General features: G+C 43.7%; 1 protein-coding gene across 1 annotated transcript in view; it reads left to right on the top strand.

Annotated features, from left to right (window-relative positions):
- Window positions 1-12,362, top strand: part of DBF4 (DBF4 zinc finger) — a 40,912-nt gene that overhangs the window by 26,047 nt on the left and 2,503 nt on the right. Inside the window, exon 11 of the mRNA XM_015424137.1 lies at window positions 2,568-2,679. Coding sequence (XP_015279623.1) covers window positions 2,568-2,679 — 112 coding nt within the window. The remainder of the gene's footprint in view (window positions 1-2,567; window positions 2,680-12,362) is intronic.

Genomic DNA, 12,362 nt, shown 5'->3' with positions numbered 1-12,362 from the left:
CCCCTTACATCTTATTCCTAAAGTTAGCTCATTAAACTTTTATATACTTCCCTTTATGAAGTTTCCTCGTAAGAGTCCGTCCTCCGCCTTTTATCGTGTCTATTTGAAGTTCCTTCTCCCGGGTCATCCGCTGCCTCCATGTCTTCCTCCTCTCTCTGTTCTCTCAGGTCTTCTGTATTGATACCCAGTTGCCTGAACAGTTCCTTTGCTTCCTTAGGGTTTTGTGCTATCAACCTCTTGCCATCTTTAAATATTATTATTGAAGCTGGATACCCCCATGAGAATTTCACTTTGTTATCATATAGTTTTTGCCCATAAAGTCTCATTTGGTTTTTCTTCCTAATAGTTTCTTGGCAAAAATCCTCTCTCACCCAAACCTTTTTCCCTCTGAAGGTCAAGTCCTTCTTTTTCAAGGTCTTATATACTTCCTGCTGTAACTTTTCTCTCTTGTAAATTTGATTATAACATCTCATGGGGCTCCTCCTTCCCTTCTCCTTTGCAATTTATGGGCTCTTTCAATGTCTTGGGGTTGCATCTTAACCCAATTTTCTTCTATCCATTCTCTAAGTGTTCCTTCTAGAAGCTTATTGTTTATCTCTTCTGAAATCCCTGCAAAGATGAGGTTTGCTTTTCTGTTCCGGTCTGATAGCTCAGTAAGCTGGCTAGTTAGCTGTTCTATCTTCTGTTTATTTTTTGTAGCCAGCTCATTAGCAGCATTTGCCGTCTGCTTTGTTTCTTTAAGCTCGGCTGCCAACTCTGTAACGGCCTCTTTTACTGTCCTAATTTCAGCTTTTATCTGTTCCTGAGAAGTTGTCACAATATTTTGGAATGCAGACAGTTGCTCAGAAAGTTCTTTTATAGTCTTGGCCATTACTCACACTATCTTCCAGTGAGTCTAATAAGAGCTGTGAGTTTGGGCTGGGCGTTGCCTCCTTACAATAATAATAAATAATTGCTATCTTACCCTCTGAAATCTCAAAGAGGAATTCCTGTGTTCTCCAGAAGTTCATACGTCAATTTCTTCTTTTAGTTATCCTTGAAAGCGGACTAATTACATTCTTTTTGAGCTTTTAAGATAATAATTCTAAGGAGGGGTCGGGCAAGCTGCCAGCTTCCTCAGCGCATGCATACAACCTCCCCTGATGTTTTATGTTTATTTTCTCTGGCCACATTTTAAGTGGGTGTACATCTATGTTAAGTGACCCTATAGATTAATGACCTTCAAAATGTCCTATCATTAACAGTCTTGCTTGGGTCTTGCAAACTGAGGATCATGGCTTTCTTGATTGAGTCAATCCATGTCATGTTGGGTCTTGCTCTTTTCCTACTGCCTTTAAATTTTTCCAAGCATTATTGCCTTCTCATAATGTGACCAAAGTGATTCCGCAATAGTCGTTACTTTTGTCTTTATGTTCAGCTGTAATCCTGTTTTGGCACTTTCTGCTTTAACCTTTATCAGGAGCAGGGGTCATATCGTAGAAAAAGAGGTTCAGCTCATTAGCATAACTTATTTGCATATGCCACACCCCCTGACATCTCCGGAAGTGTGTCAGAAGGCAACACCCACCGCTCAGGCTCCACGGGACTGTTTTGGATTGTTAGCTATTGGGGGGGGGCGTGCAGAACTGTTCTTGCAGAGGAGGGAGAGCTTGTACCTGAATAAAACTTGGTCTTAAAGGTGCCACTGGACTGTTTTGGATTGCTAGTTATGGGGGGGGGATGCACAGATCTGCCCTCAGAGAGGAGGGAGAGCTTGTACCTGAAGGCAGGATGGGGGGGGGGCTCTGCAACTTACCTGGCTGCTTCTTGCTCCTTGTGGCCCGACTGAGGGCTGCAGGGGGCGGGGCTTGTTGTATGTGCCTGCCCCCTGTGCTCCTTACTGCCGGAGCTCCGCTCCTGTGCGCTCCTGCAGGAAATGACCCCGATCAGGAGTAATTTCAAGTCTTCATTATTTTCTCTAAGTAACGTGGTGTTAACTGTATATCTCAAATTGTTAGTGTTCCTTCCACCAATTTTCACATTCATCTATATCTAATTTAGCTTTCCTTATGATGTGTTCTCCATATATATTGAAGAGACAGGGAGATAAAATACGCTGTTTGACACCTTTGCCAATTGGAAACCATTCTGTTTCTCCATATTCTGTCATAACAGTTGCTTCTTGTCCAGAGTACAGGTTGCACATCAAAATTATCAGATGTTGTGGTTTTAATTATCAACTGTTAATGTTTATATTTTATTTTGTAAGCTGCCTCAGGCAGGTTCATTGGAGAAATGGTCTATGATAATACATAATATATATAAACAACAGCAGTGTTCCCAAGAACCTTCATTTACATTTAATTGCTACGCTTTTTGTGTGTATGTGCTGGCTTATTCTTTATCCTGATGATTCTTGGTACTTTGTAGCTGAGTATATTAAGTTAACAAGCTTCCTCAATTAGTCAGTGATGTTATATCATTAAATATGGTGAGTTATCGAGACATGTTAGCAAACAGGTAGATGGGACTTTGGCAACCCTGTTATGGAATGGAGAATAAGAGGTCTTTTGTTTCTTTTTTACTAGAACTCCAGCAAACAATGACAAAGAGAGCTTTCCAGCTCAGCTTCCTGCAAAAAATAAGAAGAGAAAAGGATATTGTGAATGTTGTATGAAAAAGTATGATGATCTTCAAACTGTAAGTACACCTTTCCTAGCTAACTTGCTTATTTATGTAGTATGACTATACCTAAGTTCTAACACTTTTAGGCGTTTGGGAACAGGTCTTTTACATAACTTTTTGGTAAGTTCAGGAATTTGTGTTGTCGCTGTTTGATCCCTTGTCAGAAGAAAGTTAAATAGACGTCATAAAGTTGTAACAGAAGGTCATCATTTTTTGTAAATTAAGTTTTGCAATGTTATGTAGATGATATAATGGATGAGATAGCACAAGATCTTCGTCGTTGTCTCTATGCATCACACCTATGGGTTAAGGCGCCTGCACCGACCTCGATCCAGGAAACTCATATCAAGCTGAAAGAGGGATTTGGAGCCCCTCCCCCGAGCACACGCAGGAACTCCAACACGCATGCTTGGGGTGGGGCTCCAGTAATCCCGCCAGTTCTCTTCTGACCAATGCGAAGATCAGTTGATCTGCCTCTGTCTGGGAACTTCTTCTGTGAGGGAAGTACTTTTTCCTTGAGTTTTCGCTCTAGTTTTGATCCCTTTTTTCTCCTTATAGCTAGTTTATTTTTTTAAAAAAAGTTTGCCGTGTGTTTTTCTTCGACCCTGGTTGGAAAACCCCATCCCCCGAGGCAGTTTTCTCTCGGATTTGCCTCCCAACTTATGGCAACTAATTGGGGGCTTCTTAAGCGCTGCACCCAGTGTGGGCACAAGCTTGCACCACCAGACAGACACTATTTGTGCCTCCTCTGTCTCGGGGAAGCACATAGGACCGATACTTGTCTCCATTGTGCCAAGTTCTCCAACCAGACTCGAAAGAACAGCGAGACTTCAGGTGGCCCTACTGGAGTCAGCGCTCCGACCAAAGCCGATGGCCTCCACCCCCGCGGAGGTGACTGATGTTGACGCTGATGGATTGGCACAGATTAACACCGAAGGATCGGCCACGATCATCTGATGCTTTGGCAGCAACAGCATCTATGGCCTCTGCCTCTACTTCGAAGGCTGCGACACTTACGAGTCTATCGACTCCTTTGACACCGATGCTGAAAAAGAAGAAAGACAAGAGCCACACTAAGGTTAAGCATAAACATCTTCAGGCTGGCTCCAAGGCCCCTGGCATTGAGCGCGCCTGTCGGCGCCATTGTGCCTGCAAGTGGTACTGCTGCTCGTTCGGCTTCGCCAGACCCGACAGAGAATACCAGCTATTCCACCCATTATGCTGTTGAGCTCCCCCATCCGCCAGGTGGTTCTACAAAGGGACAGGTTATTACCAATGGACCTCCAGTTTTCGGGGTCAGAGGTGGAGAAAGTCCCTGTCTCTGGGCAACTGCAAGACCACCGCAGTTCAAGATCTTTGATGCCAGATCGCTCGCGTTCTCAATCCCGATCGCTGGTCAACCCCAATAGTCGCCATTGTTGGCGTTCCAAGCACAAACTGCACTGATCATCACTGTGTGATACCAGCTCCTTGCTGAAGCCCTGAGGCCGATCTCCTTGGCGTGCACTACCGAATCCCCTTGCTTTGCCTCAGGCCCCCGTGATGGTGCTGTGGGACCACAGGCAGCTTCAATATCTCTACAGCACCTTCCCATTAGCCTCGACACTTCCTTGGCTGACCCCAGGTCACCAGTTGGATTTGAATCAACGCTCTGTGCGATCCCATCATGCATTTTCTCCAGCACCCGAACATCATCCAGTGGCTCCTGGCTTGCTAGCCGCACCCGACAAACCTTCGACACCAATACTTGCTCTTCAACCATCAATCCCGATATCATTGGTACTGACATCGCACAGACACTGGGACTCACCGAGGCCCCCTTCTGGTCAAGGACACGACAGCCCACTGCATCCAGCATTGTCAACTGCGGGAGATTCCTGTAAGGGTTCAGGGAGTGAGTCTGATGAGGACGGCTCTGGCGAGCATGTCACTCGTTTGGATCTTTCCCCATTGCAACTGGTCACTGAGGATTTACTGATTTCTCCTTTGGAGGATATTAGATCATATGGTGATCTGGTCAAACGCATGGTTCACTCCCTCAGCCTCGCCATTGCTCAACCTCAAGTGACAGATGCTATGTTTGGCATCATTCAACTGGACACCTCAATGGCCATTGCGTTACCCATGACCCAAGTCCTGCTTCAGGTGGTAAAGTCGCATTGGGACCGGCATTTCTCTACCCCCATTTCTACCAGGCGACTTGACCATATGTATAGAATCCAAGAGGTTGGCGCGGAATTTTTATGTGCTCACCCAAAGCCTAATTCCATGGTGGTCCCCCTGTCATCCAAAAGCAAGAAGACGCATTCAACGCCATCTGATAAGGAGAGTAAGAATTTGGACACCTTTGGCCGCTGGTTTTACTCTGCGGGAGCCTTGGGTATGAAGCTATGTGGCCTGCATGGATCGTTATGAGTATTCCCTATGGGAACAGATGTCAAAATTTCTCGCTTTCCTGCCAGGTCAGCACCATAATGAGTCTAGAAAGATACAGAAGAAAAGGATGATGTTATAGAAACAGATCATTAACTCTGCCAAACATATGTTGGATACTTTCTCTAAAACGATGTCTTCTGCAGTTGCTCTCCATCACTCCTGGCTCCGTACCACTTCCTTGCAGACCGATAACAGGGCATATATAGAAGACTTGCCCTTCAACAGCCTGGGCCTTTTTCATTCCACCACAGACTCTGTCTTGCAGGATATGGACAAAAGTCTGAAAGTATCCAGAAGCTTGGGGGTCTCCCCCTCCTATCAGTCTCAGAGATCCAAGCCATGGTCCCATTCCAGTCTCAGACCTGACGGTAGATAATCTCCAGAAGATGCCTGGAAGCCTAAGCAATCCCAATCATCCTCCAGGTCCCATTATGCTCCTCAGATGAAATTTCAATCAGCGCCTCAACAGAATTAATTCAAGTTGGGCAAGACTGCCAAACAGGGTCTTTGACTCCCTAGCCATGGGTCAGCTGCACTACCCCTTGTCTTTCCCCCTCTTCCCTTCAGGCTCTTGAGTACTCTCCATAATCAACAGGAGGCTTTGTGATAGAATTCCTTCAGGAACCCTTGACTCCTCGTTTCATCCACATGCCAACATCTTTGGTTCTATGTCAAGAAGTCCAACAACTGATGGCGGAGCACATCATAGAGCTGGTCCCTCTCATGGACAGAGGGCAGGGGTTTTACTCCTGATATTTCACCATCCCAAAAAGGACGGAAACCGTCATCTCATCCTAGATCACAGGTCTCTAAACAAATTCATTGTATATTGGAAGATCAGAATGACATCCCTTCAAAACATTACTGCCTCTGTTAGACCTTGGGATGTGGATGGCTACAGTCGACCTTCAGGAGGCTTACTTCCACCTGAACATTTTCCCACCTCACAAGCATCTCCTCCGATTCATGATAGGGGAGGATCATTATCAGTACAGGGTCCTTCCATTCAGTCTCTCCACGGCACTGAAAGTCTTCACAAAGATGATGGTGGTAGTTGAAGCTTACCTTTGACTTCAGGGTGTCATGATATTTCCTTACATCGACAACTGGTTGCTAGTCGCAGAGTCTGAAAGCCTCCTGTCACACAGCCTTCTCCTCACTTTAGATCTGTTGCCTTCCCTTAGTCTCTGTGTGAACCACAAGAAGTCAAACCTTGTACCGTCACAGAGTAGGCTTCATCGGGACGACGATAGATTCCACTGTGGGGAAAGCATTCCTCCTGGTCCCACAGGCACATATGATAGCCTCCCTAGCGCATTGTCTATGGCTGTCACTAATAGTTACCACCTTCGATATTCAACGACTGTTAGGCCTGATGTCCGCGACAACTGCTGTCCTTCCACTGGTGAGGCTTCGGATGCGTCCTGGCCAACTCTGGTTTGTTTGACACTTGAAACCTTTGTTGTATCCACAACAGAAACCTTTGCGGATGCCCCACAAGGTGAAGGACTCCTTACAATGGTGGGATCAGGTTCTGAGTCTGATAACAGGTGCTCCTTTCCACCTGCCGTTGCCTACATTACCATCACCATGAATGCATCTCTATGGGGCTGGGGAGCACATCTCAATGGCTGCTGTGTGGGTGCACCCTGGGAACCCAACTTGCGGGGGGGGCACATCAATTTTCTAGAACTCCTAGCTATAGTCTGCTCTCTCTGCTCTTTTTGACTGATGCTGGTGGGACAGACGGTGATCCTAACAGATAATACAACTGCCCTTGCCTACGTCAACAGACAGGGGACACCAGTTCACACAAACAATGTTTTCTTGCCCTGAGCCTATGGGATTGGTGGCTTGCGCATGGGGTCTGGATTTCCGCAACCCACCTTCCTGGCATACAGAATATTCAGGCAGATGCTCTCAGCAGGGGTGGTGTACCCCTGCACTAATGGGAGCTGAATTGGAAGTATCTATGCCCAATATTCCAGCTATGGGGCCACCCTCAAGTGGACAACTTTGCGAATCGTCTGAACTGAAAATGCATCCATTTTTGCTGCGGGGGGGGGGGGCCAGATCCTCTTTCAGGGGATGGACTGCTACTCCCTTGGGCCAGGAAGTCCCTGTTTCTGTTCCCACCTATTCCGCTAATCACGAGGGTGTTGAACAAGATCATGCATCAAAAACCAGAATGCATTCTAGTGACCATGCCAGCCCTGGTTTCCACTTCTTTGTCTGTCAAACAAGGTCTTCTTTAATTTTCCACAGATGCTGGACTTACTGCTGGCGTCCGAAGGTCAAGTCCTTTACCACAATGTGCTGCATCTCAAGTTAATAGCTTGTAGGATATGTGGAGAGGTTTTTCTGACAGAGTAACCAAGGTCCTCCTCAATAATAGGAAACTGTCCACTCACACCTCATACTGTTATAAGTGGGAGAAGTTTCTACAGTTTTTGAAGTCCTTTACGGGGGATCCCACCTCTGTTGGCCTACCCTGTATATTTGACTTTCTATTATCTTTAGCAGATGTAGGCCTCAGTCACTCCTCCTTGAGAGTTTACTTGTCAGCAATCTTCGCTTTCCATATGTGGCTGGACAATACCTCTGTTTTCTCTCATCTGGACTTTAAGAGGTTTCTGAGAGGTCTGTTACACCTTTATCCTTCAACTAAACTGCCAGCTCCACTGTGGGACCTTTTCCTGGTCCTGTGGCATCTTACAAATAAGCCATTCAAACCTCTGGCTTCATATGATCTGCAGCTCCTGTCCTGGAAAACTGCGTTCTTAGTGGCCATTACATCTGCAGGTCGAGTGAGTAACCTTGTAGCTTTTTGTCATGACACCTCCTGCCTGAGCTTCCTCCCTGATGGAGTGGCTTTGTTGCCGGATATTTCCTTCTTGCTGAAGGCGGTCTTGGACTTTCACTTGAATAAGTAGGTGATATTGCTGGACTTCTACCCGAATCCACAGATGGACATTGAGCACCTTTGGCATACTTTGGCCGTGAAGCGGGCACTCTTATTCTATCTGCATAGAACACGCTCGACTTGCAAGAACCCCCACCTGTTTGTTTCATATGTGCCAAGTTCTATGGAGTGCAAGTTTTTGACTCAGAGACTCTAAGTGGCTAGTTGAGACAATCGCTTCTGTTACCTCCTGGAGAAGAGACCCTTACCTGTCACACCTAGGGCTCATTACCCAGGCGATCACCCGTGTCTATGGCCTTACTGCGTGGGGTGCCCCTGCAGGATATCTGCCACTCCACTTCCTGGGCATCTCCAAACACATTCATTCGGCACTACGCCCTAGACGTTTGTGCTCAACAGCATTCTCGACTAGACCGTTCAGTGCTTCAATCTGTGGTCTCCTGAGATGCTGCCAGCACCCTCCTCCAGGTAGGCTTAAGCTTGCTAATCTCCCATAGGTGTGATGTATAGAGACCATGACAAAGATAAACAGGTTGCTTACCTGTAACTGATGATCTTCGTGTTTACCTCTATGCATTCATACCACCCGCCCTCCTTCCCCTCTGCTGTCAGCTTTTCACATTTAATTCGGTACTGGGAGGTTGCAGCAGTCAGAAGGAACTGGCGGGATACTGGAGCCCCACCCCCTGAGCATGCGTTTGGAGTTCCTGCACGTGCTTAGGGGAGGGACTCCAAATCCCTCTTTCAGCTTGATAGAAGTTTCTTGGTTCAAGGTTGGTGCAGGCACCTTAACCCATAGGTGTGAATGCATAGATGACCACTCACAGATCATCAGTTACAGGTAAGCAACCTGATTTTCACTGGCATAGAGAACCATCTTGTAGAATAATTCTAAAGAAAACATATTTATTTATAAATGTATTTCTAAACTTCATTATGGATGTGTATTTGTTTAACATGTTTTGGATATGAGTACTCCTATCACCTTCTCAAGAAACTTTGTTTGTGGGGGGGGGGCAGAGAGAAACTGCTATCTTTGGATAAGTTGAATGCTTTTACCAGTAAGGAAAATACATGAACCAACAACAAAATTTAGAAACATTTGTCCATGTCAATTGGGGGATGTTTCTCTTATGTAGGATTCAGAGACCTTAACAGGGTTGGGTATGACCTGGCTATATAGCAGTATCTTAACAAAAAGATCAACATCTTTATCTTTTGAAAGGCAGTCTGTTTTCTGGGCAGTAAATAGTCTGCAGACTGGCTGTTGAGGCCCTTGCTATTGTTATTAGGAGTGAGATTAAGGGTTTCTAGTTTGGTGATAATATCTTAGAAGTATTATTATATGCAGATGATTTGTTTTTAGTCACTCGTGTTTATCAGCTAAATAGGTTAGCCATAATAGACAAAATGTTCACCAGGTTATAAAATAAATCTTCAAAAATCTGAGGGAATTGGCTTTAATTTATTATCTCAGCTGGACTGTCTGATGCACTACATCTTTAATATAAGCAACACATTTTAAATATCTGTATACCTGGAGTCCCATAAATATTGAGAAAATGCCAGTATAAACATGTTAAAAAGCAGTCTGAGATTCTTGAGGAGCTGTATCTCTTCCTATTTTGGGGTTAGACAGAAGAGCTGTCTGTGACGACCCCTTATTTGGGGAGGTCTGGTTTCCCTTTCCAAACCTTTTCCTATATTATTTATCAGTAGGTAGGTATACCGAGGGTCTAGGCTTTCATGAAGGTCTATGTGGTCTGAGGTCTGAGGAATATTCTTTCCAGAGCTGGTATACTTGAACGAAATAAAATTTATTTAAATAAAGCATAAAAAGCATAAAAACGAGGGTAGAACATGTAAACAGTACTGGGAATGATTTGAACAATTGCTTGGTGTCTCTCACAAGCTTCTCCTTTACTGACAGGGAGGTTTCAAACAACTTTGTAACATAAACTCAAGGTCAGGCAAGTTCACTGTTTCTCTCCTTCAGACTTCAGAATGCACTTAATTTATCAACTGTCTTATTCAACTCTAAGACATAGAACTTAACAACTTTAACAACCCACACAGGGAAGCTTCTTCTCTCTCATACATAGCTTAACTGATCTTCTGCTTCTCTCACAGAAATCAGAACTAAAACTGCTTAACTGAACATCAACTGTCTTTCTCCACAGTCATCTCACTAACTGTCACTCCAGATAGACATTCCAATCATCCACATAGAATCATTTCCAAAACCCCTCCCCCTCTCTGTCACTCACCAATAACACCACTTGCCTGTTTCAACCACACTAGACTTTCACACAGCTATGCATTCAAACTTTTAAAGACACACAGAGTTAAACATGAAATCGTTACACTGTCAAATCTTTATTTGGAAATATTTCTCTTTATGTGAAGATCCATACTTCTATCAGTGGCAACAAATAGTTTTACATTTTATAAGGCAAGAAAACCCTCCTAAAATAGCTGTAGTTATTATGTTTAAAGATTTTCTCAAGGAGGCCTAAGAATTCCAAAAATTAAAAGTCTCAAGGTTAATTTTGTTGAAGGAATGGGAAAATCTAGGGATTTTCTAGCTGTCTCAAAATAAAATGCGATAGAAGAAGGGGAGGAGAAGATTGGATTTATACCCCGCCCTTCACTTGGAGTCTCAGAGCGGTCTCCTTCCCCTCCCCATAACAGATACCCTGTGAGGTAGGTGGGGCTGAGAGAGCTCTGACAGAACTATGGCTTGTCCAAGGTCATCCAGCAGCTGCAAGTGGAGAAGTGGGGAATCAAACCCGGTTCTCCCAGATTACAGTCCACGCACTTAACCACTACATCAAACTGGCCATATTATGGAATTGCTCCGATATGAACAGAGCACTTTTAGTTATGAGATCCCATTAATGAAGATATGGTATAAATTAAAAAGATACACAAATCCTAGACGTTGCATAGACTTTAGTTTTTTGAAATGAGAAAATGACTAACCTTCTATATATGGGCAATACTATGCTTTGGCATGAATATAATCTTGAGAAGATAACTCATTTAATGAATGTTTAAAGATCTCCCTTTTCCATTTGCTACAATTTAGATATGTAGTAACTGAGTTGTTATGAAATATAAGGAAGTTGCAGCTGAAACATAGCTTGAAGTTTTGATGTAATGACTCCCTTAAGGGGTGTATTTCAGGGATCTATATATTACTGATAAAAAGGAGACATCAGGTCCTACCAGAGGATATTTGGGAGTGGTTACAGACTCATGTATATTGAACACTTATTTCAGCTGACATCAGAATTTTTTTAAACCGTGTACAGTTGGTATCTGATACCCTTAGATTATCTCATATATACCCTGGATAATGTCACTTGACTGGGGTTGCTGACCTCCAGGTGTGGCCTGGAGATCTCCTAAAATTCCAATTGATCTCCAGGCTACAGAGCTCAGTTCCCCTGGAGAAAATGGCTGCTTTGGAGAGTGGAATCTATGGTGTTATACCCTTATGAGGTCCTTCCCCTCCCCAGCCTCAATCTTCCCAGGCTTTACCCCCCTATTTACAGGAATTTCCCAGCCCAGAGCTGGCAATCCTACAGTGAAGTCAGGCATATTTATTTTGTGTTCTCTGGGGCTGTTCTAAAATAAAATCTTTTGGCACCAAATCTTTTTGTATATTTTAGAATTAATGGAGCATAATTTACCATTTGATCTTTATTATCTTTTGTTAAGGTAATGTTGTGTACTTGCCCCAGATAGAGATCTTATTATGAGCTTGTTAAATGCTGCAAAACAATGTATAACACTTAGTTGAAAATCCTTGTGGTTCCCATATTAATTATTGGTTTATATGAGTATGGAAAATTGCTCTCATGCCTAAACTGACATCAAAACAGAATTGCGATTCAAGATGATATAAATACTGATTGTTTGATGGGAAGATGGGCTTTGTTTATAATGCTATGGAACAATAAGATTAGAGATGGTTTTTCTCCTGTTGTGTTTTTTGAAGCTATGTAATGAGTGATCCTTTCATATTTTTTCTTTTCTTCCTGTTAACATTTTTTAAATAGACTGGCAGTGGTCCGCTCCATAATAAAGCTGTTAGTTAATTGACTCCAATTGTTTTATTAATATGTTTTTATTGGTATAATTTTGTTCTTATTGCCTATTTGCTTGGTTTTGTTTTATTGTTGTGAGCCGGGATGGCCAACTAGTAGGGGCATAGGTGAAAGTATGAGATGTACATTGTATCTTCTGTTGTAATAGTAATAGTATTCACTTGTCAAAGAATGAAATTACTTGTATTTTAGTTGTGGGTGACCTGAGAAGGTTTGGGGAGGTCTCC

The sequence above is a fragment of the Gekko japonicus genome, unplaced genomic scaffold (assembly GCF_001447785.1).
Source record: "Gekko japonicus isolate JY-2015 unplaced genomic scaffold, Gekko_japonicus_V1.1 scaffold1268, whole genome shotgun sequence".
Classification (NCBI taxonomy): Eukaryota; Metazoa; Chordata; class Lepidosauria; order Squamata; family Gekkonidae; genus Gekko; species Gekko japonicus.
Note: the sequence above shows the minus strand (reverse complement) of the source record. Positions and strands in the feature narration are given on the sequence as shown.